Below are 27,120 nucleotides of genomic sequence, written 5' to 3' on the forward strand. Positions count from 1 at the left end.
TAGTGCTGTTGTACCCCTCCATTTGTTCTTGCTGCAGAGCTTATGAGGTATATATTCCCCTTAAAGGTAACATTGACCAACTTTGGAATTTCTTCCAGAGAATTCTGGTTGGCCATTCTAGTAAGGTCAATTATTCACTTTTAAAAATCTCATGAGATTCACAGTACTCTAACTGATTTTCATACCCAAGCAACTTCAAATGTCTGAGTAAAAGCTCAGGATGTTGTTGACAGGGGTGCTATAAGAAGCCTTTCCACTTGAATCTTTCTTCTCCTTTCTTTCTCTCCTCTGCTGGGTTTTTGGAGGGTCATTCTGAGCCAGGATCCAGAGGGTGAGAGGATAAAGTAGAGAGTAGGAATACCCAAAGCTCTGGTGTCCCCACTAGCAGTGGGAACAGGGATACTAATGAATTACCAAGTGTATAACTCCAAAATCATTACTTATAATTGATGTAACCTCAGGGTGAGGTGTTCAACCAAGCCATGTTATTGTATATGATGGGCAGTGTAATCCTGAGGCAGAGAATTGGTGAGATAACCTTCAACAAGTTGTTGGGTTTTTTTTTTTGCCTCAAGAATTACCTTGTGATAGTACCATTCATTTTTCTTTTTTGTTGTTGAATGTTCTACTTTCATTTATATTATTTTATGTAGCTTAAGGACTTCTCTCCCTAAATGGCCTTTAACTCCAACATATTCCTAGGAGATCCTGAAATATGTTTAGAGGACTTGCAAATTAGCTGGAATACCATATAGCATAGGATACAATATTGTATAGGGACTCTGATATTTAAGGCTCTCAAATAAAAATCCTGTCTCTAATTCTTACAACCTATGTTGTAACTATGTAACTTGGAGAAATCACTAAACTTCCCTGGGTGCAAATTTTCTCAACTATAAAATGAGAGGATAAGTCTATAGATGTCCACTGAGACACCTTTCAGCTTTAGATCTGTGATACTATGACTATTGGGACCCAAAGAGTGGTGATTAATGATTTGATATCAATCCGGAAGTGTGTCTCTAGTAGATTATTGTAGGACCTTCTCCTTGACACAAGTCTATTAAATATATTTATCAATGCCTTTTACAAAGACATAGATAATATACCCGTTCAATGATGTGAAGCTAGGAGGAATAATTAGTTTTTTGGCTCATAAAATAAGGACCCAAAAATATCCTGAAAGGTTGCTAATTTGACACATTTTAAGGTAAAGGCCTATACTAGGGTAATGTAAAGATAAAAATAATATACAATAACTAAATGTTATATTTTATAATATTTTATTAATAATAACTAAAGCAAAAGAACTACCTGAACTCAGCCTGGTTGCAGGTCGAAAAGAAAGTGGGAGGAGTTACAGCCACTTATATAAAAAAAGAATGATCCCGCACAGTGGAGATTAAAGAGAATTTTGGGAAATGTGAGAGACTTCTGGGGGATGAAGGCCAAAGGTTCAGAATTTCATTTATACAGGGAAAAAAAGGGCATGGGTAAAAGACATAATTAGGACAATATAAATAAAAAGTAATTCTTATAGAAGACTAAAATTTTATTGAATTGCCAAGTACATATGAGCAATTTGTTATATTTACCTAACAAATTAGACTCTACCTAATGAATCAATATTCCAAAACATTTGTGAGGTCTTTAGTGTGGATCATCCCACCCTGACTAGAGACAAAGATAGCTCAGTTAATATATATGAGCATGTTATAATGGAAAAAGTTCTGCCTTTGTAATTAGATAATGTTAGTTTGAATCCTCTTTCTGCTCCTTTATATGTATATGACCTTGAGTAAGTCACAGTCTCTCAAGGCCTCTATTCCCTCTTCTAAAAACGAAGAAACTAAGAAAGCAAGACTACATTATCTCTCAAGATGTTTCTCAAACATAATATATGAGTGTATGACCCTGTGAATTGTCATGACTCAAAAATTCATTACCTAGTGGCCAAAATTCTGGTTTGGGTCTATTCAGGATTTCACTAAGCTGGTTCTTAAACACAGACACAAAGATATGTACCATACTGATATAATTTGGTAGGACCTTCCAGAATTTATACTTTATTGTTGCAATGTTTCATAACTTCATTTAATCTCTGTACCAGGATGAGTCTTTGGAGTAGAATTTTTGTGGAGGAATCAAGTCATAGATTATGTTAATAGAAACATATCATTTATTAGGAGGGAGGTACCTTTTTCTGTGATCCAGGCAAGGCCATGTTTGGAATTTTGTGTCCATTTCTGAATATCACATTTTAGGAAAAAGATTGACAAACGTTAATATTTGGAGAGGAAGTTTACCAAAATTGCATGGATACTTAAAGCATCTCATTTGGATACCTATTAGAGGAAGGTAGATAACCATTTATTGGAAATTCATCAGTCAACTAACATTACTAAGTACCTACCAGTACCAAGCAGTATACTAAGCACTGAGACAAAAGAAAAGAAAAAGAAAAACCTATACTTGCTTTCAAGGAGTTTACAGTCTAATGCTAAAAGAACAAGTGGTATCAAATTCAAATAGAAATAGGAGCCATTATATTATACATAAGGATCACTCTGCATCATATATTGACTTAGAAAACCACATTGTAATGTTATCTATATTTTATTGTGTTTTTATTTTGTGAAATATTTTCAAATTATATCTTTTTTTTTTAAAACCCTTAACTTTGGTCTTAGAATTAGTATTGTGTAGTTCCAAGGCAAAAGAGCATTAAGGGCTAGGCAATGGAGGCTAAATGATTTGACCAGGGTCACACAGCTAGGAAGTGTTTGAGACCAAATTTGAACCAATGACCTCTACTTTCTAGGCCTGGCTCTCAATCCACTTAGCTACAGTTACAATAAAAATAGGTACCCAGCCAGAATTTTAAGAGTTTATTAATAAAATCAAAATCATAAGATGAGAGAGAAGAGATATAGATAGATTTCTCTTAAGGAAGGATTAATCTGATTATAGAGTCTCCATTTAGCTTGCTGAAGGCCTTTACATTCTTCTGCTGCAGTGCAGTCTGTTCAAGAGTGAAAGTAAAAAAGGTCAAAGGCCTCCTGTTCCCCCTGCTGGCCTTACATATTCCCCCAGCTCCTCCCTCCATGGCAACATTGCACATTGACATTCAAGCTGATTGATGCCAAGGGATGTCAGGCCAGCCAGGCGAACAGATATGATGCTATATCTATAGCTGGGACCTTGTCAGGGTGGAGCTATTTTCCCCTCACATACCATCTAGCTGCACCCCCCCACCCCATTATATATTAACCTATTCCACTGAGTAGGATTATGAGTTATGTTGACATGGGCTGCAGGGGCCACACCTCTGGTGCAGACAACATTCATCTATGTACAACTAAGATATGTACAGAATAAATTAGGGATAGCTCAGGGGGACAAGCACTGAGATTAAGGAGGACTAGAAAAGGATTTTTTGCAGAAAGTATAGCAGTGAGTTGAAGGAAGCTAGAAGGCATCTTGGAGATGAAGAGAGTTCTAGGCATGGGGAACAGCCAGTGAAAACTTGGAGATGAAGTGTTGCATTTCAGGAACAGCAAAAAGTTCAGTATCACTAGGTACTTATGTACATGGATGGAAATAAGGTGTAAGAAGACTACAAAGTTAGAGAGGGGTTAGGTTATGAAAGACTTTAAAAGAGAGAATTTTATATTAAGTATGGGAGATACCTGAGAGCCACCAAAGTTTATTGATTTGAGGGGAAGAGATAATATAGACAGACTTGACACTTTAGGAAGTTAATTTTGATAGCTGAATAGATAACGTATGTAATTGAGTATAGTCTTGAGGATATTAACCAGAAGGATAATGCATTAGTCTGGGCATCTGGAGATGATGGCATGTATCAGAGTGGTGGTAATAAACTAATTGGCTATGGAGAATGAGAGAAAATGAATAATTGAGAATGATACTGGAAATTTGGACCTAGTTGCCTGGGAAGATAGTGTCCTCAACAGTAACAAAAAATTAGGAAGAGGGGAAGGTTTGGGGGGCTCGATTTTGGACATAATCATTTTAAGATATCTTTTTTTTTAACTGTGCTTTGTGTTCAAAGAGGGCCAATGGCAATACAGGGTGATTTCTTGACTTGTGTATGAATTGAATTTAAGTAAGACAGAGTTACACAAAGCTATCAGCCTCACTCTCTCTTCTAGATTCAATATCAAAGTCCTGTGGCAAGATAAAACTCAGGATGACTGGTGATGGTACAGAATACAATGGATGGCTTTGGTGTCTTTGATATCTGACCAAACTCCAAGTATTCTACATCTCCCACTTTAGTTGCCTTCCTGGCCATTGAAACAAATTGTTTTCATCTACCCATTCTGCCTGGGGTGAGGAGTGGTAGATACCTCCCTAGCTTACCAACAGGTTTGTAGCCCATTGATTGCCCTCAACCTGGTTTAGTCCATCTGCTGAGATGATTTATCAGAGTGTGGCACTGCACACACTATAGCTTCTTGGAGCCACAGATGAAAGTTGAGTGCCAAGTGGACACAAAAGGTGAGTGAGCAGCCCTGAAAAATACTTGTCAAGTTCTCACACTAGAAGGACAAGTCCTCTTTGCACACCCATACAGCTCTTGAGATGTCTATTAGACAAATGCAGATATTATAATGGAAGTCAAAAGAGAGCTTAGGGCTGGTCAAGCACATCTAAGGGTCATCTGAAAGGAGATGTTAATTGAAACTTCAAGAACTTATAAGAATACCAAGTGAAATTTAATAGAGGGAAAATAGAATAGGGTGGCCAGGATAGAACTTAGAGAGATGCTCGTGGTTAGTGCACATGATATGAAAGTAGAAAATCCAGCAAAAGGAACAGAAGGGTGATAGAGGAGGGGGAATCAGAAGAGAACAGAGAATAGAGAATATCAGGGAAAAGATGATGAACGAAAGTGTCAAAGGCTGAAGATAGAGTTCAAGAAGGATGAGGACTGAGAAAAGGAAATTAAGAGACCATTTGTAAGTTTAGAGAATAGTTTCAGTTAAATGATGAGTTTGGAATCCAGATTGCAGTATTAAGAAGAGAGTGAGAAGGAAGGAAGTGGAGGCATTTACTGAAAAAGGCTTACCTTTGAAGTAGATTATATAGATTATCTCCATGATACTTTAAAAGTGATTTTCTATAAACACAGATCTAACCATGTTATAACACTTGAAAGCTTCCAGTGAGTTCCTTTTGCCTCTAGGATAGACTCTGACTTTTAAAACCCTTCACAATTAGAATCAATGTAACTTTCCAGCCTCATTAATTACTCTCCTTCCCACCCTCAAAAGTTCAGCCAAATGGGGACAGTTGGGTAGCTCAGTGGAATGAGAGCCAGGCCTAGAGATGGGAGGTCCGAGGTTCAAATCTGGCCTCAGACACTTCCCAGCTGTGTGACCCTGGGCAAGTCACTTGACCCCCAATACACAGTATTGACTCCAAGAGAGAAGGTAAGGGTTTAGAAAAAAAAGTTCAGCCAAACTAGCCTTCTCTATGGTCTATGTATAAAGTAATCCATTTCCAATCTCCAATCCTACAGTCTCCATGCTTGGAACTATTCAATAAACATTTATTAAACAGCTACTGTGTGTCAGGAGATGTATGAAGTATTCAGGGAGGACTAGCACCACCAAGCTGAGGGTTTACCGAGCTCTTTTCAAGGTTACTCCTCCTCCTTTTGTGTCCACCTTTCACTCAACTCTCACCTGTGGCTCAAAAAAGCTGTAGCTTAGGCAGGAGCCCAACCCTAGGAAAATTTTCTCTGTAGATGGGCTAAACCAGGTTGAGGGTAACCAACAGGCCTCAAATCTGTCAGTGAGTTAGGGGGATGTCTACCCAAAGCATGTGAAGACTTCCCTGGTGGAATAGACAGATAAGAACAATTTATTCCAATAACTGTAAGATGGCTGAATCAGGCACAGTGGATTGCTCAGAGCTTGGTCAGACATTGAAGCATCCACTGTTTCCTGCGACTCTCGTCACCCTGACTTTTGTTTTGCCACTGGATTCTAATGGCCGTGGCAAAAATAGTGAAGCTGGCAACTTCTGCCCCACTTAAATCCAATTCATGCTGTAGACAAGACATTATTTGGTGATGTCATGAGTCCTCTTTGAACATTAAGGATGAACAACTATGTTAGGTACTGTGCTCCATAGACCTTGTTCAAAAGTAAATATTTCTGAGCTTGGTTTAGTGGAAACAGTACTGCTCTGGTAATCAAAAAACTTCATTTTGAATCTTAGTTCTTTTACTTGCCTTGGATGTGACCTTGGTCATTTAACATCTTTGGGTCTCAATTAATACTTTTCAATTCCACTTCTTTAAAAGCATAGTTCAAGAATTATGTTTTACATAAAGCCTTTCCTAATCAGACCTCAATTTATAGCATACTCCTTCTCAAATCAAAATATATTATTTTTATTAATTCTTTATTTATTTAGATATGTACATGCTATCTTCCAGTAAGAAAGCACAAAATTATTGAAAGTAGGAATTGTTTCAATCTAGCTTTTGTGTCCCTATCACCTAGCACAATGTTTGCAATAGAGCAAGTATTAAAAAAAGAAGTTAGCCAGTTGATCTCTGAGATTCTATAACTGTTTTAAGCTTTGTTTCAGCATTTCCTTAAGGCAGCTTTTTTCTACTTTTTCCTGCATTCCATTCTGATGGACTTCATCCTATCATGTTTATTTTGGCTCTTTTCTTTCCCCAACTTTCTGATTCTAATATTCTGTATAGTGTATTCAGGAAGAAAAGATTCATGAAGTATTCTAGTCAACAAAACCAGGAATGTAGGCAATTGATTTATAGAATCTCAGACACTTGGTGGGTATTTCTATATTTAATATACTCTTATTCTGTAAATAGAATTGTGTCAATACTGGAAAATAAATGAATAGTATTATTTATTTTTCTATTCTACTCTGGCATAGTCATACAAAATAGATTTGGAAATTATCTCTTTTCTCATCAATAATCATAAGGGAAAATCATCAAGCATGCAAAACTTTAATTAAGAAAATAGAAGTACTATACTCAGTGGGTGTGATTTCAATAGACTGTCTTGAGGGCTAGAGAGAATATCAGGTAGAGAGAACATCCTGCATACCATTTTTTAACTGACATTATTGTTCAAGGTCTTAATTTCTCATCATTTAAACTCAGTAATATAGGACAAAAGGAATCTTTACCTCTATTATTTTAATGTTAATTTAATGTTGTAACAGAATATTATAATATATATATGAGGTCAGTATAATGCTTTAATCCAAAAATTCATTCAATTTAAATGTGATTTATTTTAGGCTGGTTTAATTCTTGTTCATAGATCTAGATGCTGGGCACTGAAAATGTAGATATAAATTAAAATAGTGAGGGTTTTGACCCTCACTAGCTTTATGACTAGTAGAATCACTTTACATTTGAAATTCCACATTGAGAAGGGGAAACTAATAATAGCTAGCATTTTTATAAGACTTCAAGGTTTGCAAACTGCTATATATAGATATATAGATATAAAATTTCATTTGGTTAAGCGACTTGCCCAGGGTCATGCCATTAAGTTAAATATCAGAAATTGGATTTGAAATGACTCTATCTAACACTGTTCAAATGTACCAACTAGATGCCTTATACTTAGTGTCTCACTGTCACTTGTGAAGAAGGTTCTATGTAAAATATGCTATGCAACATAATAAGGAACTGCTAGCTCAAAAAATTATTCTAGTGAATAAAGCATATTTGTCTTTTCCAAAAGCAAAACAAAAGTAAGTAATTATGTCTTAGTTCTGAGAAAGCACACATCTAAATTCTTTGTTCAAATTAATTTAAGTTGTTTGCTTGAAAATATATTCCTTCTACTTCATTAAAAATTTTACTTGCACTATTTTATCTTCATATTTTATCTATAATCCAATTTATGTCATTTTAGTAACATGCAATGTGTAAAATTTTTAAATTGTAAATAAAGGAGTATGATCCATTTGTTAAACTGCAGTAGAACATGTGATATGAAATGTGGCTATTCCATTTGACCACATCCTTAAAGAAGGTAAAGTGAAAGAAAGTATCTCAAAAAATCTATTCCTGAAATAAACTGGACTACTTAATAGAAAGGATATTCCCTTAGGGAATATAATTGGAACTCTCCAAATTCTTAGTAACATCATTACACAATATTTTTGCCACATTGTCAAGTTCATAAAACTTTTTACATTGTTACATGCATTACCTCACTGATCCTTATAAAGGCCTTGTGTGTAGGTATGTTGGGAGTATAAGAATTACCTTTGTAGGATGTTCATGTCATGAATCTAGAATCGCAGAAGTAATCTAACATCATATTCTTCATTTTATGGAAAACAAAACTAAGGCTTAGAAAAGTTAAGTAATTTGGTCAAAGTTAGATCCCTAATAAATGAGAAAGCTAAGACTCAAATCTAGGTTTTAGATTCCTAGCCTCAGAACTCTTCTTGGAAATATTCCTATGGGCTTAATGTTTAATTGATCAGCAGTTAGAACAGCAGTGTTGTCCCTAAAACCTAAGCTTTTCAGGTCTTCAGATAAATGCAGAGAACTGACAATGATAACCAATGTTTGGTTAGTGAAGTATTGCCAGTAGGAGATTTAATGAGTATGTGGTTAAAATGAACATGCTTCCAAATTTTTTCTCAGTTAATTATAATGTCTACCATATGTTTCCAGCCCCACTGCATAAAATACATGACCACATTAACCATCTGCTCTCCAACTTCAATCCTTATAGTTATCAGTTGTGGAGATCCAGGTATACCTGCCAATGGAATGAGATATGGAGATGAGTATGTAGTTGGACAAAATGTTACTTACATGTGCCAGCCAGGCTATACAATGGAACTGAATGGCTCCAGAATTCGGACTTGTACTACTAATGGCACATGGAGTGGGACAATGCCAACTTGTAAAGGTGTGGTTGTATTTCTTAAATTTCAAAGTGTCTAAAATATTTGTGCATGTGTTTTCATTTTATTTTCCTTGGAGGAAAAAAGTGATCTCTGCAGAGAAAAAAAAATTGATGTTTTTCTTGTCATATGAAAGGTTTATTTTGAATGCCATCTTTTTAAAAACCCATATAATTACATGACCTACTGAAAGATGACTACAATTATTTACTTTGATTGAGGGAGCTTAGTCTGATGATTAAACAAAGAACTTCAGTCCATTAGTTCTAATTTAAATTTAATTTGCTAACTTTAATTTGCTGACAATTGGAATGAATCGGTGAAGACATAGAAAGTTCAAAGTCTATACCTGATCTAAGAACTACATTGAATTAGACTCAACATTTTTCATAGAAGTGAACAAAACTTTTCTGCTTCAGGAAAAAAAAGGATATATAAATATACATATGAATACATTTACATATACAGATATATGTGATTTATTTTGTAGTGCCAGAGTTTAAAAGCCTTTTTCTGCAGTTGATTTTTAATATTTGAAGAGGGCTTACAAGTCATTTTGCAATCAGAATATGAATTACTGCATTGGGTAATCATAGAATATGTTAAGATATCCAGATTTCTTAAATTATTATGGTTTTGTTCATTTTTGTTATTATTTCTGGGATTCTAACATCTAGTGCCATATATCTATCTAAAAGACTAGGAGCTGACAGCTAGTTAGCTGTAGGACAATGAAGTCTTCAATATGTTTACTTTTTCTTCTCCGTGTTCTCTTTAACTTGGAAGACTATGAACATTCATTGGTATTTGAACTCTATTGATAAAATACCTTACATTATAACTGAATTGAATTTTAAAACTCATTTTTGTTCTCTTGTAATGACAATGGAAACAAAAAATGTTAATAGTGGTAGAAATTATTCATAACTATTTGACAACTTGTCAATAATTTATTTTAAAGCAGATGTCACCTCTTTTCTTTTTCAACTCTCATTATAACTTTCTCTTTTCCCTTTATTATTCTCATCTTGCACATAATTAAATGGAATTCAGCTGATACATGAAAAAGCTTCAAATGGCCAAAAAAAAAGGAAAAACAAAGAAAAATAATATGGTACTGCAGGGTTCACAATATATAGCATTAATCCTATTCATAAATAGTGCTAAAGAAACCAATCTGGCTATTTTGCTGAAGTACGTAATCTCTCTTACTTCAGGGAAAAAATAAAATGAGAAAAAAAGATGCCTTACAGCTACTTCTAAATTCTGGACTTCTTGCCTGACAGAACACTTACTCTATGTTTACTTAAACAATACTTCTCCCCAATGTGTCTAAAGGTCATCATAAAATAATTTTAGATAAAGCCAATAATTTATCTGATACAGTATGGTTTATAGAAGGTCACTCTATGTTCTTCTTCCACTAATGATGAGTAACCTACTATTTTGTAATAGAAGCCCAGATAACCACATCACCATTATAGCTCTAAGAAATGGTTACAGCCCCAAAGCAGAAATGTTGTCAGGGGAATAAAACATATCACCACCATATTGTCCTCCAAAAAAGGTTAAATTAGCACATATGGTTCTTCCACGGATATTTTATACCCCAGATATTTACAACAGCTGTGTCTAATTGCTTTTAATGTAATTACAGCTGTTACCTGCACAACTCCTCCCCAGATCTCTAATGGAAGACTGGAAGGAACAAATTTTGACTGGGGATTTAGTATTAGCTACATCTGTTCTCCAGGATATGAACTATCCTTTCCTGCTGTTTTGACCTGTGTGGGGAATGGAACTTGGAGTGGTGAAGTACCACAGTGCTTACGTAAGTATCATTTTTCATGTAAAAATATGACCATTTTCTGGGTTTAAAAAAAATGGTGAGCCTCTAGTTTAGAAAAGATATTTCCTTAAACAGTCTCTTTTGTTCCTTTTTTTTTTGTCCTGCTAAGTTGAACATGTAATGGAGAGGGCAGAATTCATGATAGTGTTGTCACCTTTTGTAAAGATACAGTAAGAATTCCTACAAATCACCTTAATGCTCTCAGTTAATTTCTTTCCACTCCTATGAAATTAATAGATTAAAATGAAAATGAAAACTACTTACATTTTTTAAAAAACATTTTTCAAAAGGAGAAAGAGCTACTTAAAAGTTATTATCAAGCAACAGATTGAAAGCTCCTGAAAGACTATGTTTGGCTCAGAAATTCCTGAAAAATTCCCTCCATTTTTTTAAATATGAAATCTGGTTCTTATGATTATCATTTCTTGTGATAATGGCAGCAGTGGTAGATTTTAAATTGTTACAGATTTCCCAAGGTTTATAAACATATGACTTCTTTATTAAAGAGGTTTCTTTATACGAGGTACAATTTTTCTTTTAAGGATATTACTCTTTATACTCATGAGAAAGCATCATGTTAAGAGTTACAATATAAAACATTTTTCCTTTTTAGACAGAGCATGAATTACAGTAGCAATGTCACCATTTTACTATGTACAAAATGATTTTTACCCATCATATTGGAATGCTATCTGATGTGTATTCATTGATGTTTTCATTGCATGCTCAATTTTATAACTCCTTTGAGGCTGCTTCATTATACTATAAAGTTTAATATTATTCAGGAAATAGGAAGAAAGTGGACATGAGTTAAATTGTTAGGTCACTGAGACTGACATAGTGGATTCCCTATAGGCAAAGGAGGCTCTTCAGACATAGTGACAAATGCCAGTGGCACTTGTCATCTGAGGAGTGAATCAGTCAAGTTAGGTGAAGTTAACAAAAATTTAAGTATCCCATATGTGTCAGACACTGGGTCAAACACTGGGGATACCCAGAACCCACCCTCAAGGAACTCATTATCTAACAGTGGAGACAACATTCAAACAACTATATACAAACAAGCATACACAGTTTAACTTAGAGGTAATAGGGTGAAGGCACTAGTGGAACAAGATTCTTACAGAAGAATTAATTTTATCTGAGATTTCAGTAAAACCAGAAATGAAGGAGAATATTCCAGGCATGGGAGACAGCCAGTAAAAATGCCCAGAGTGGGGAGATGAAATATGTTGAGGAAGGCATACATAGGAAGTCAGTGTCACTGGATTATTGAGTACAGTGATGGAGAATAAAGTATAAATAGGGGTGAGGGAGGCAACTTAGGCAGAAATTCCTCATAAAAAAGTCACTAGAGAAAATATTTCATACATGTGTGTATATCTGTACCTATTCTATATCTCTAAATAGCCTTGGATACACATTATAGGGTATCCCCAAAACCTTAGAGCAGTTTTAAGCTTCAATAAAATTAAAGCATACATTCGCACAAATACATATACATAAGTTATATATTTTTTTCAATGTGGGTGGATAATATCCTGGAGGTAATGAGGAGAAACAGCAGTTTTAATGATATAGGTGGGGTATATGACATAGTCAGACCTCTGTTTTAGGAAGATCAGTTTGAGATACAAGGAGAGACAGGGAGGATAAAAAGGAAGGGGAGAGAGAGAGAGAAGAGGAATAATGGAAAAAACACCTCTTAGGGTTGGGAGAAGCATAATCATGGGGGGAAGTTTATCCTAGCAATATCAAAATGCTCTCTTCTTTTTCCCCCTTTTTTTTGTGAAAGAAAGAGTTTAATATAGTCAAGTAGAGCCAAAATTGATGGGGCAATTACTAAAGAAACAGGCTGTGAAAGAGAGTACTCCTAGTCAAGATTTAGTGAATTGAAATATGAAAAACTGTATTTGGGAATTAGCAGCTGGAAATGCAGGGATGCCACATACGAGAACTGATAGCATCTGAAGAGTGAATAAAGCAATGTAACCTAATAGAAAGAAACATTGACATAGGATTAAAGAGATTAGTTATAATTAATTACCAGTTATGTTATAATACTAATTCTGATGCTAGCTAACAGAATAGCTAGGTGGCACACTAGATAGTGTAAGACCCAGAGTCAGGGGGGCTCATCTTCATGAGTTCAAATCCAGCTTCAGACACTTCTTAGCTCTTTGACCCTGAGCAAGTCACTTAGTCTATTTTCCTCAGTTTCCTCATCTGTAAAATTATCTGGAGAAGGAAACCACTCTAGCATCTTTGTAACAAATGAGGCCACAAAGAGTTGGACATGACTGAAACAACTGAACAACAGGCAGTTAAGAAAAAGTTATTTAGCACCTACTCTATGTAAGGCACTATACTAAATACTAGAAACAAAGGAAAAACAAAAAATGGTCTTTGCCCTCAAAAAGCTAACATTCACTTTGGGGAGGCAACATGCTAACAACTATATACAATATAAATAGAAAGTGATTTTAAAGAAAAAGAACTAGAAATGTGAATTTTTCTAGGTGGTCTCATTTTCTTTATTTATAAAATTAGATAGCAGAAATGGATGGTCTAGATAGCCCTTCTTAATCTAATCTGATTTGCTTTTTAAAAAAATGAGACTTTAAATTTGCATGGATAATGTTAGACTTCTTCTATAGGGGGATATAGAAGGAAAAAAAAGACCTTCCTATATGCATACTTTATTTCTGTGAATATCTCAAAAACATTGAATCATAGTTTTAGTGCTGGAAAGGATCTTTGAAGTCATTGAGTCAAAATCCCTTATTTTACAGATAAAGAAATTGAGAACCAGGGAGTTGAAGTTACTTGCTTAAGGTCATATAGCACATATGTTTCTCAGGAAAGAGAAGCTGAAAGTTTTCCTGATTGCAGGCTCTAGCCATTATTCTATCCTGCTGGAAAGCATAACTTAGAGAAATCCAGATTTCTTTTTCTGAGTATAACCTAGTCATAAGAAGCATTTTTCCTAAGGAATATTTGTATGTGAATGAAAGATGTAATACAAGAAACACCAGCATGCATATATTTAATTTTACCTAAACTTCTCAATAAGAGTAAAGAACTCTTGGAATCATAGTCATTTGAATCATTATAGTCAATATATGGCACTTTATGTGTTCTTGTATCCATCAAATCTCTATCTTTTTTCTACAGATATATAGTCATACATATAAATAAATGAGAAAGAAGGCATTACTAAGCTAAAAATTATCATAGCAATTATTTTAAAGTTATTAAATATTTTTACAGTGGTTCATTTTCAGGCAGATGGGTAGCTCAGCGATAAAGCTGCATCTAGTCTGGAAATTATGAGTTCGAATCCATTCTCAGGCACTTACTAGATGAGTAACCTTTAACAAGTTTACTTATTCTCTGCTTGCCTCATTTTTCTCAGTTGTAAAATGCAGATAAAAATAACACCTACTTCATAGGACTATTGTGAAGATCAGATGAGATTATATTCTTAAGATATTCAGCAGATCTTTAAGACTATAAACAAATTTATTAAAATGTAAATTAATCTAAAAGGTGTTTTTGCATCATGCTTTTTTTTTTTTCCCCTCAGCAAAGTTTTGTGGTGATCCTGGAATTCCAGCGCAGGGGAAAAGAGAAGGGAAAAGCTTCATCTACCAGTCAGAAGTCTCCTTTAGCTGTAATGTCCCTTTTATTTTAGTGGGATCAAGCACTAGAATATGTCAAGCTGATGGAACTTGGAGTGGTTCATCACCACACTGCATAGGTAAAGAACAATAATTGTGCTCAATCATTTTGTATTTAATAACTGCTGAAGAATTTAGTTCATTTTAACTTCTATTTTTTGTCAGAGAGCCTACAGATTAGCATACATTTAGGGAAAATTTAACTTGAAAAAATAATATCTAGTATACAATGAATATTGTGAGAATTTTGAAATCACTTACCTAAGGGAAAAATATTCCTGAAATAATGTCAATAGAATCTGTAATAAGTAGACATACCCAAGTTATTTAAATATTGGATTATAGATATTTAGGAATTTTCACATATTTAGTCTAGATAAGATTAAATGATATGGAAAATAAAAAAAGAATTTAACTATAGTCTAATTAATTGACAAGTTTTCTATTTCTTTTTGTTTTAATAAACCATCTTAGAAAATCTTATTACCCATAGTGAATGCAACTATACTCAAAGTGTCAACAAATTTAAGTCAAATCACAAAGATCATTCTTAATGCTTAAGTATTTTGTTCTAGAGGAAATTTGTCTTCTGAATGAAAGTGGGATTCCTCTAATACCAGATATCATTTTTGTTAACATTTTCTGACTCCATTCATGAACTTTGTACAAGTAAAATTTTTCTTCTTTTAAATAAAAACAGTATATTAAATATAAGATATAAATATTAAAATGGAATAAAATTTCAAAATGGCTATTTGCCATCAATTTCATATTCTAGCTTCTGAATTGGGGAATTACTTGTTAATAAGTGATAGATAAAACTTTCTGATGTCTTTATTAGATCAAGGAATAGAAAGAAAAGTAGAATAATCTATATTCCTGTACATTTGCACTGGCTTATATATCCCTTTACCCAGTGGCTCAGATGAACATGTTGTATATTTCTGGGCATTATGATCTCAATTTCATTTTTTTATACTATCCTCAAAGCAATTGGCATTGGCTGCTACAAAGAAATCAAGAGGGTCTAAGCATAACTGCAATATATATTTACTAGGCAATTAAAAATCTTCAGAGAAGGATTTTAACAAGCTATATTTGGCTCAAAATATATATATATATATATATATATATATATATATATATATATATATTGGACTGTTACCGCCACAGTATCCTATCCCAATCCCCTGAAGGGCTTCAAAATAAGTACTTATGTGACTATAAAATGATGATCACAGTGGTTGCATTTAAATGGACCACTGGTCTCATTCTTTAATCTCTAAGAACATTATATTATTGTTTGATTTTAATTTTACATAAAGTATGAAATGTTATCATGTTAATCATTCTTCCACTGGGTCCACTCAAACACGGTTAATTTAAAATTGAATTGTATGACAGATATAGATTTATTTTAATGTTAAGAATCATAATTTGCTTTTAAATTTGCTTCAGAGCCCACTCGCACATCATGTGAAAACCCAGGAGTACCACGTCATGGATCACAGAACAATACATTTGGATTTCAAGTGGGTATTTTAAGTATCATTTCAAAATAGAGTTTATATTTGACAATATGAATCTAATTAGAAAATTTGTTATTAAAGAAAGTGTTTTATTTTTGGATATTCCATTTTATTTTTATTAAACCAAACCAATCCACAAAATTGCTTTTATTTGTATATCTTTTGCTGAGGAAATTGCACATTTGTATTATTTTATTTTTTACAAAATCTTAATAGACTAAACTTCCAGATATAATTTAATCCTGATGTTCAACACAAAGCAGAGTCCCATTTTACCTATTTCAGATTCACCTATATGGTCTACCATTCAAGACTTGACAGTATAACTTAATAGCAATCCATATTGTTAAATAAATCTTGTTAGAACTGTCTTGCTTGTCAGACTTTTTATCTTGAATAAAAATTCCAATTCTTCAAACTTGTTCTTGAAGATCTTCCCCCCCTCCTTCTATGGACCTTCAGTGATTTCTATATACATCTTATTGTTTAGAGATGCAAATTGATTATAATATCAGTTTGTAACCTCGCCAATGAAATATCTAACCAATACGTTATTTTTCAACTCAAGCTCATGCATAGCAAACCCATATTTATAAAGCATAGTTCATTGAAAGTTTTTCTTCTTTTTTAATTGCAAAAGTACTTTGCTTTTGAGTGTTCTCTGTGTCACTTATATGAATGCTTGTCAACAGTTTGCCAATCTAGAAATGTCAGAGACAGTTGCTTAGACTTTATAGCTTCAGGACAGAGATTTTCTGCTCAAATAAGAATTAGGAACCATTTTAGTTTAGATATTCACAAGTTCAGCTTCACTGACTTTCAAATTCACAAAAATTCACATAGGTACATTCAGAAGTTATTTTAAATGCATTCGTCCCACTTAGATGCACATTTATAAACACAGAAAAAAAAGTCAGCGGGCAACCACTCTAATGGATGTTGCAGTGAGGGAGAAGATCAGAAGAAGGTTAAAAATGTTAGATGAAAAATGTCAAATAGGAAACATAAATCACTTTTTAAGAAAGTAGATAAATGGTAGCATGAAAGTTGATGGATAGTAGAGCCTAGAGATGAATAGGTAGAAAAAGATGTGATCTTAGACTGTAAGTAGGAAGTTAGCTAGTAAAGAACTTTGTAAGACAAAGAGCAAACAGAGACTTACTTTGGATATTCAACAAAGCAATCCATTAATGGGATGCTAGTTTGAGACATTTTTTAGACATGGTATTGATGTGGGAAATTTCTGAACACAATTTGACTATAACCTATTCATCATGCAACATGTAGTTGAATTGCTATAATAGAATTCTTTAGCATGTTCAGTCATGTGTAACAGACATTCATGCTCTGTCTTTTTCCAATTTAGCTTTTAGGTAGAGATTCAGCAACTTTTCCATTTAAGGAGTCTAAAGGGAGCCAAAGTGCATACTGAATTCAAAAAAGGAAATAGCCAATTTACACATTGCTCAATTGTAATCTGTGGCAGAATTTTCCTTAGTAGTGCTATTTTGTATGAAATTCAATGTGAGCCTGAAGAACAGCCATTTTAAAAGGAAGCACTCATCAAAGGTGCCATATTGTTGTTGCTAAGAATAGTTTTCATTTATCTACAGTTCAGTCACAGCATAGGCATTGATTTCATAGCTTTTCCAATAGTTCTAATATGCTTGAATTCTGTCCAGGTGTTACAAAAAGGTAAAAGAGTGCTTTCTCTATTCCATCTCTGTTATATCCATTTTAATAGAGGACTTCAGATTCACAGTTAGTTAAAAGCATTTATCAGTCCATCTAAATTCCATGAAATGGATAAGTAGCCAAATGTTTCAGCCCTCATCCTACAGATGGATAAAGTAAAGCTGGGATTACGTGATTTGCTTTTGTCATGAAACAAATAAGTGTCAGCCCCAGACAGAATATTCTATAGATCTCATGATATCAAAGTTTGTGGTCTAAGAATTTCATCAAAGAGCAAAAATTGAAAGTTTTCATTTAGAGGACAGCTTTGAAGTGAACTTATAGAGAAATTGACAAATATATTTAAATGTCAGCAAAAAGAGTTGCAATTAAGCTAGTCAAGATTCCTAATAGTTAACATAGGAAATAATTCTTCACATTTCTTTATGCATCCTTGAAATCATTTAACCCTTCTCAACCATATTTCTGACTACACAGAAGCAAGTTCTATTGACAGGACTGAATGATTTTCATATCCATTGGCTGTCATTAAAAATAAGAAGTATTCTGTGTTAGCTGTGTGACCCTGGGAAAGTCAGTTAATCCCAATTGCCCAGCCCTTACCATTTATTCTAAGACAAAGTAAGGGTTCAAAGAAAAAAAGAGTATACTATGTTTACTCTGACATAATTGATAAAATCTGACCAAAAAAGGGGGCAATATCCAATAGGAAATACAGTTTCACTAATTTTTTCTGTTTGTTCATTTATTAACAAATTATGTTTGATAATTTTTCTAACAAGTTGATGAAGACACTTAATAGTTTATAGAAATTATATATGTATATATATAGAGAAAAGGCATCAATTTCCTAGTATGTAGACATTTAAAAGATATGTGATTTAAGAGTTAACAGTTAACATATTTATTGACTGTCATCACAAAATCTTAATTTGAGTTTTTAATCTCTGTTTTAAACCTGTTCTCAGTATAACACTTTTTAATGCTTAAAATCCAAAGCATGATATTAAAAAGCAAATTAAATATATTAATATGCAATTATCAAAATATATTTTTAAGTTCAGAATCACCAGAATAAGAACCTCTACTTTAATGGGGTGAATAACATGATAAAATACTAGACAAAAAAGTCATTTATAGCAACATTGCTCCAAAATAAAAATAAAAATTTAATATCTGTTAAACTTTGTTAAAGATGGGTAGATCAAGAGAAAGACAGACAAATAGACAGATGGATAGATAGATGAATAGCCAGAAGCCTGAATGATAAAATAGGCATGATGCATTATCATGATCAATATTAATGAACTCTCTTGTAATGAACAGAAAGCAAATTTGATAAGAAGAGGAACAAATGAAGGACTTAGTAAAGATATCTGTTAAACATGTCTCTTTCGATATGTTCAAATATCATCTAATTTACAATCTGTTAGAATTCTAACCAGGCAAATTTAAAAGAATTGTTGATATAAAGATTAATTTCAATAGATTTAAACTTGTTTATGTAGCACATTTGTTGTTGTTCAGTTGGAAAAGGAAATGGCAAACCATTCCGATATCTTTGCCAAGACAATCTTCAGTGGGGTCAGAGACACACTGACTGAGCAACAACAACCAAGTAGACCAATCTGCGTAACAACCCTTTTCCAAGTAACTGAGGACAAATTGTTAAATTTAATCTTATGAGAGAGACTGCATTATCTCAAAATTAATTTAATTATGTTAATTAGACTAATTAACCTAACCTTCACTATACACCCTGGCATGTATTTTTTTTTCCCAACTTAGAAATCCTGACCTAATTCCTTCAGTTGATCCTTGTAGCTATCATCTCAAGTCCAATACTGTATTGCACTCTCTCCTTTGGATATAAATGAATTTGCCAATGCCCTTCCTAAAATGTGTTTGCCTGAACTAAAAGCTTTGGCCAACATGTGATCAGGACAGTCTGGGCTATTCATCCACATTTTTCTTAAAACCTTTTAAGATCACATTAATTCTATAGTCTACCATATCACATTACAGATACTTCCCAAACTTATACTTTACTTTTAGTCTTAGTTATTTTTCCATGAATTGATTCTTTTTTTCCTGGATTAGGTTTCAACTACTTAGTCATTACTCAAGTTCTGCTTCAACCTGGCACAAGTTTATTTTCAACTATATCTTCTTTTCCTCTAATTTGATTCCTCTGTTTTAAGTAAAGTGATCTGCTAACTGCTTCCCACACAAACATCAACATTCCTATATCTATATCTTTGCTTATTTGTTTTTTCGACCAGGAAAGACTTTCCCCTTCCTCTTCACTTATACTAAGCTCTTATACTGACCTTCCTTTGAGGTACAGCTCAAATACTAGTACCCCTATGAACTTGCCCTCAGTTTTCCTAGTGAGTGTCTCCCTCTTCTCAATGGCATTAGCATTTATTGCCCTCATATTTAGTATATTGAATGTTTCTTATGTGATTAAAAATACATAATTTTCTTTTATACATTTAGTTTATCTTATTTTGTTTAATGATTATTTTTCTATTTCTAATTTCTCCCACAAAGAATCTGGTTTAAAATAACATTTATTTCTTTTGGATCTAGTGTTGCTCTTCATGCTGAAAATAATGGAAATTTCCTTGCAGTGATGCTCTTTTTCTCCCCCTGGGTTTTTTAATAGGTGGGAAATATTGTACAATTTCATTGCAAAAAAGGACACCTTCTACAAGGTTCTACCACACGAACTTGCCTTCCTGACCTCACATGGAGTGGAATTCAGCCTGAATGTATACGTGAGTACTAGTTGTAGGAAAATAGGCCTATTTTTTCCTTGTTCTCACTTTTGAAAATGAATTTCAATAATTATATAAGATAGCTATCTTGATTTTTCTTGAGATGGTTATAACAAAACTATTATCATTCAATCTTTATTCATGTATTAGAGCCCAGTACCTTATAAGGAAAAATCCTTATAAAAAACATAACTAAATTATAGCAATCCATTTTTTCATTCTATTTAAAGCCCTTATAATCTCAACAATTACTGGCAATCTGGTAGGACTTTAAAGTCTCTATATGTTATCCTATTCAATACTTACAACAACCCAATTAGTTGGGGACTATGTTGTACTTATGACCATTTTTCAAAATAGGAAATTGAGTTTCAGAAAGATGCAGTGATTTCCTTTTTTTAAAGTCTATTCATGATAATATTTAGAAAGATAGTCTGTAATGGATAAGTTTGAACCTCTAATATCTTAAGAATCTAACTGATGTAGGGGGAGAATATGAGTCTATTTAGGAGTCTAGGAGGCCTTTGGCTTTTTTTTCAAACATTTACCCTCTGCATTAGAATCAGTACAGTATATTGCTTCCATGGAGGAAGGGCTGTAAAGGCTAGGCAATGGAGGTTAATTGACATAGCTAAGAAGACATATTTGAGGTCATATTTGAAATCAGGATCTCCCATCTCTACACCTGGCTCTTAATTCACCAAACCACTTAGCTGCCTACCCCTGGCTTTTAATTTTAAGAATTTTTCTGATCCCAAATCTCATCTTCTAAAAATATCTTGGATTTGATTTACATCCTAAGGATGTCCACAATCCTAAAGGACATCCCATGATTTTAAGTATAAGCCTCTGTGTGTGTATCCTTTTTTTTTTTATTTTGGTTTGTTTATTTTTGTGGAAGTGGGAAAGATGAGGGAAGAAGTCAGATGAAAATATTGCTGAAGGAAAAGAACTATCCCTGTTTAAAGGAGAAGAAAACAAACCTTATGATTCAAAATATGTAGAAAACAAGGACCCTATTAACTTCAGAAAAAAGTGATTTTGCTTTAGTAGAAAATATTATTTACATTGAACCTTCTAGGTGGAAGGGTATATTTTTTTTTAACAGTACAAAAGAGGGAAATAGTCTAATATAGCCTTTGTCCATTAACACAATTTAATGAGGAAAATTATTAGGATAAGTAGTCATCATATCTGTTCTATTTTATTTTTATATTTTTCTTTAAGATGGTTGATTACCAAAAAAAGTGATTGATCAAAACCATTATATTGGACTAAAAAATTAAATCATTCCAAAATGTTGTGTCCCCTTAAATTAAAAAGTAAGCTGTCTAGGGGGCAGCTGGGTAGCTCACTGGATTGAGAGCCAGGCCAAGAGACGGGAGGTCCTAGGTTCAAATTTGATCTCAGCCACTTCCCAGCTGTGTGACCCTGGACAAGTCTCTTTATCTCCATTGACTATCTCTTACTGCTCTCTTCTGCCTTGGAACCAATATATAGTATTGATTCTAAGTAGGTAGGTAAAGGTTTAAAAAAAAAAGTAAGCTGTCCTTATAGCTGAAGAAATATTATAGAAAACATGACATTGTCAGAGACCATGTATGGGGCAAGTTCTCTTAATTTTGCCATTGACTCTCTGACTACGCCCGTGTGGTCAGCATAAAAGCAACATTCTTCTTTAAGGGCTGCACACATGACATGACTTTTTGTGGTCCTTCAGTGAAACTTTTTCATATTTCTCTTTCCTTCATATAGCACACAGCTGTAAACAGCCAGAAACTCCTGCTCATGCAAATGTTGTAGGAATGGATCTTCCATCCCATGGTTATACACTGATATATACATGTCAGCCTGGCTTCTTCTTAGCAGGAGGAACAGAACATAGAGTCTGTAGATCTGATAGCACATGGACAGGAAAAGTTCCAGTCTGTGAAGGTAATTTCTTTCAGTCTACTTCTATGGTAAGATTTTAATAGCCTAAATATCTTGAAAATTATTATTAAACATAAATATTCCATTTGTTGCTGCATGATTTAAAACTTTACTAAGACAAAGACTATCCCTCAAAAGGAAACTGGACAGTGTTCTTGAATGTGATTATTTAGAAAAAGCATTGTATTTTCTTTCTATTTTCATTATAAATATTATTTAAAGGCAAAAAGGCTTAAAATCAAATATTGTGGGGAGAGACAAAATTATTGAGCATTTCAGATAGATTAATAACTAATTGTTAGAATTATTTTTAAAATTTCATAATGTAATTTAGATAGTAATATTATCAAATTGGCCAAAGAAAGATGAATGTTTTTGACTACAGTCATGCACAATCCCATTATTATTTTAGAGATAGTTGTTATTGCCTTAAGGAGTACCTATTCCAAAGATATTATAGATTCATGAAATATTAAAATATTGTTTAAATAATGTTAATATTCTCCCAATAATTGGAATTTTAATTATGGAGGCTTAGAAGTATCTTTACATTGCAATAAATCTTAGCAAAATGTATATATTTTATATACCTTTATAATATGAAGAATGAAATGAGCAGAACCAAGCTATATATATAGATATAGATATAGATATAGATATACAGAATAAACAGTTTTCAAATAATGACTTGCATATGTCCATCTCCAGAGAAATAACTGATTAATAGAAATAAGCAAGACATCATTTTATATACATATATATCTATTTATTAAATGATGTCTTCTCTATTGTAGAGAGGGAAAGGAGGGGGTAGTTACCTAGGAATTTGATATAATAAAGAAAAATATAAATAAATTTAAAATTCTTAAAAATGCATATCTACCTTAAATATTGATAGTATAATTGTAATTTTAGAAAAAAATACATGAGAATTCATTTTATTATAGGATTCTATTGTGACCTTATTGATCTACAATATGGAAAACATTAATTATAATAGATTGAGGTTACACATTCAGAATGGTGGATTGTATCGAATTTTTAAATTAGATAAGTTTATTTTAAAGGTTTATTAGCTATCAGAGGTCCAAAAATAGATATTTAAATTTGAAACTGAATCAAGAATATATTCATCTATTTCAATATTATTTTAAATGTTGAGACAGAGATTATCTCACTGTTTATTCCTCTAAAATATATCTAAACCATGACATAATCAATAATTATCTTGACAATCGCTGGAATTATTGTTCTCAAAAGTTCATATTAGTCTATAAACTTTTTGTCCATTTTCTTATCTTAATTTTGTATAATCATATTCTGTCATGTTAACTTGCAATATAAAAATTACTAAGGTGTATCTATAGTTTTTTGGCAAACCTTCTAGTTAGCCGAATATTTAACTTCTTCATCAAGAAGTTAATTATTTTACTTGACTATCAATCTTCTGTGGCCAAAACAAACTAGATTTTCTTTTTTTGTTGTTCTTAGCCAATCTTATTTTACAGATTACTCATATATTTCTATAATCTTTGAATAATTGTGCCTTCCTATATGAAATTTATTGAATATTACCATTTTCGTTATTACTTATGAAAGCCTAGCTTCCTTTCTGCTAGATTTCTCAATCATGAATTTTCCCCAGAGTTCTGCTTTATGTCCCCTTCTTTTTTCTTTTTATACTATATGACATGAGAATCTCATTAGCTCCCTTGAATCAGTTATCATCTATATATGAATAGTTCCCAGATCTCTTTATCTAGCCATAGTATCTTCTGACCTACAGTACCAATTTACTGATTGCTTTTAGACATTTTTAATTCAATATTCATTGACATCTCAACATAACCATCTTTTCACTTAAACCCTAACTTCTTCTATATATCTATCAAAACAATTCCAGTTGTGTGAATCACTTGAATTCTCACTTATCCTCAATTTCATATCAAGCACACTCTCTGTCTCTATCTCTTTCTGTATTCACATATTAATACCGCCTCCTTCTAGCCCTTATCACCTCTTGCCTAGACTATTTCCAAAGCCTTCTAACTGGTATCCCTGACAAATTTCTCCCCATTCCAAGGCATACTCCCCTCAGCTGCCAAAGCTATGTTTATAAAGCATGTCTAAGTCATCCTATTACACAATGAATTCCAGTGGCAACCCATTGACTCTGGTATCAAATATAAAGTTCTTTGTCGTTTAAAGTTTTTCACAACATGACACCTTCCAATTTTTCCAACTTTTTTACGTTTTACTACCCTCCACACATTCTGTAACACAACTACTTTGGTCTACTTGTTATTGCTTGCTATTTACACTCTTATCATTTATGGACTCTTTGTCTTTGCCCAAATGTCCCTTCTACCTGTAATGCTCTCCACCCCCCTCCCCAGTCTCTTCATTTTACAGACTTCCTTCAAGATTTAACTTAAATTCCACCTTCTACTTCAGGCCTTTCCCTGTCCTTCCAACTGTAGTGTCTTCCCTTTTGAAATTAATTTCCATACAGTATCTATGTATGTATCCAATTTGTTTATCCTATTAGAATGTGAGCTTCTTCAGGAAAGAGCCTTTTTTTGTAAGTACTTAATAAATGCTTTTTTTTTTCCTTTTTCTGAAAAAGTATTGTTATTTCTGATGTTGTTCACCCTTCCTGGCAAGAAAGAACCAAAGAGAAGGAAACTTTGAAGATACAATATTGCCTATTGACCCTAAACTCAGAAAAATATTCTCTCTCTCTCACTCTCTCTCTCTCTCTTTTTCTCTCTCTCTTTCTCTCATACTCATCCAAATTTAAATGATAAATTTTGTATTCTATCTTATAATAATAGAAAATTCTTCATATTAAGTGGTATGCATATTACATGTTTGCTTATATATGTGTTTCATTTTGCCATTTCTTTCAACAGCTGGTTCAAAAATATTAGTGAAAGATCCTAGACCAGCTTTGGGAACACCCAGTCCTAAGTTAAGTGGTAAGTAGCTTAATATGATGTCTACAAACCATGGTAATATGCTGTAAAAGACAGATTTTATATTTAAAAAGCAATAACAGGAAAAGATAATTGGCTCAGTGGATTGAGAGCCTAGAGATGGGAGGTCCTGGGTTCAAATCTGACCTCAGAATGTCCTAGCTGTATGATCCTGGACAAGTCATTTAGCCCCCATTGCCTAACCTTACCACAATTCTCCCAATGCACAGTATTGATTCTACAATGAAATAAAAAAAAAATAAAAGAAATACCAAAGCACTAACATGAGATTCTTAGGACCTTCTGAATCTGAATCTTGGCCCTGAAACCCTATGGTCTTTATGGAATGTAACAGTATAACAAAATGAGAATATTGTCTACAATATTGATAGTTTCAAAATCAATCATGTCCCAAATATTTTATATGAGTGTTTGAAAGATTTCATGAAATTTTCCTGTGTTCCAAACTAGTGCCAAATATTGACCATTTTTAAGAAAAAGATTTAAAAATCTATGTCTTTGGGAATGTATCAGACATCCATGGCATTCACATGTTTCCTGCATTAATGTCTGTATAAGTCTAAATACTTATCTAATGCCTAACTTGAAATCATAGCTGCAGAACTTAGATATGTCTCAGAATGAACCTCTTGTTTTAGAACCAAATTCATTGTAATTCTACAAATCCAAATTGGCAAACTTATTAGTGCTGATGTTATTAAGCTAGATATGACATAATCATCATTACCCAGGAACCCTGTAGTCTAATTTTAGGGAAAAAATCATTCATGTAAATTCTCATCATAAATGAAAGAATGGAGTTTATGACAGAGAAATCCAAGCCAAATGCTGTGATAAACTTGTAGACAAAATCATTTTAAGCTGGGGTAAAGCCTTCTGGAAGAAACTTCATAGATGAGTTGGTACCTACTTTGAGCATTTAAGGAAAAGACAACTTTCAGTTTTGATCCTACAGGTGGAAAGAAGGACAAGGAATCAATAATACTTAAATTTGGTTATGATTCTTAGTACCAGAAAATAGTTTTTTAGAATGGAAAGTTTGAGGCCAAGTTTTAAAGAGTTTTGAATGATATGATCAGGAAGGAATTTACCTACTAAATAAAATGTAAGGAGAAATCATTGAAGGAAGAGAAAAGTAGTATGATCTAATTTGTCTTAATTATTGAGCCATAAGTATGAGTGATGGACTAGAGAGGTAATTGCCTGGAGGATAGTAAAATACTCTAGAAAATCAATTAATGAACAAGCATGTGTTAAAATCTCATTATGTGCCTGGCACTGTGTTATGTACTGTAGATTTAAAGATAAATTTTAAATAGTCCTCTACCATTGATGTGTTTGCATTCTAATGGGAGAGAAAACAGGTATATATGTATATGTAATGTATACAAAACAAATGTAAGGTAGTTTTTGCAGAGAACACATTAAGAGCTGTAGGAGTTGAAGAATAAGTAATGGGGAGAGATCAGAAGAAGTTTCATGTGTTGACCTAAAATTGAGTAGTTGTAATAGGAGTGAAAAATAGCAAATGAATGTTAGACATACTAAGAATTGAGAGTAGGGTATAGAATTCTATCTTGGGGTAGAAGACAAGGGAAAGGGAAGGTAATTGGAGGGAGGAAGAAGTGAGGAGGGCAACAAAAAGCTAAATCCTGGCGAGGGGGAACAGAGAGAAAGGGAATAGAGCAGGATCAAAAGAGGAAAATCAGA

The 27,120-nt window shown here is 33.2% G+C and overlaps 1 protein-coding gene across 7 annotated transcripts in view; it reads left to right on the plus strand.

Annotated features, from left to right (window-relative positions):
- The window catches only part of CSMD3 (CUB and Sushi multiple domains 3), a 1,668,414-nt gene that overhangs the window by 1,606,107 nt on the left and 35,187 nt on the right, over positions 1-27,120 (plus strand). For all 7 annotated transcript variants that reach the window (XM_016431868.2, XM_056823169.1, XM_056823168.1 and 4 more), the window contains 7 exons: positions 8,775-8,954; positions 10,607-10,780; positions 14,385-14,558; positions 15,937-16,010; positions 20,371-20,482; positions 22,238-22,417; positions 25,327-25,392. In XM_016431868.2, the coding sequence (XP_016287354.2) occupies positions 8,775-8,954; positions 10,607-10,780; positions 14,385-14,558; positions 15,937-16,010; positions 20,371-20,482; positions 22,238-22,417; positions 25,327-25,392 (960 nt within the window). The remainder of the gene's footprint in view (positions 1-8,774; positions 8,955-10,606; positions 10,781-14,384; positions 14,559-15,936; positions 16,011-20,370; positions 20,483-22,237; positions 22,418-25,326; positions 25,393-27,120) is intronic.

The sequence above is a fragment of the Monodelphis domestica genome, chromosome 3 (genome assembly GCF_027887165.1).
Source record: "Monodelphis domestica isolate mMonDom1 chromosome 3, mMonDom1.pri, whole genome shotgun sequence".
Lineage (NCBI taxonomy): Eukaryota > Metazoa > Chordata > Mammalia > Didelphimorphia > Didelphidae > Monodelphis > Monodelphis domestica.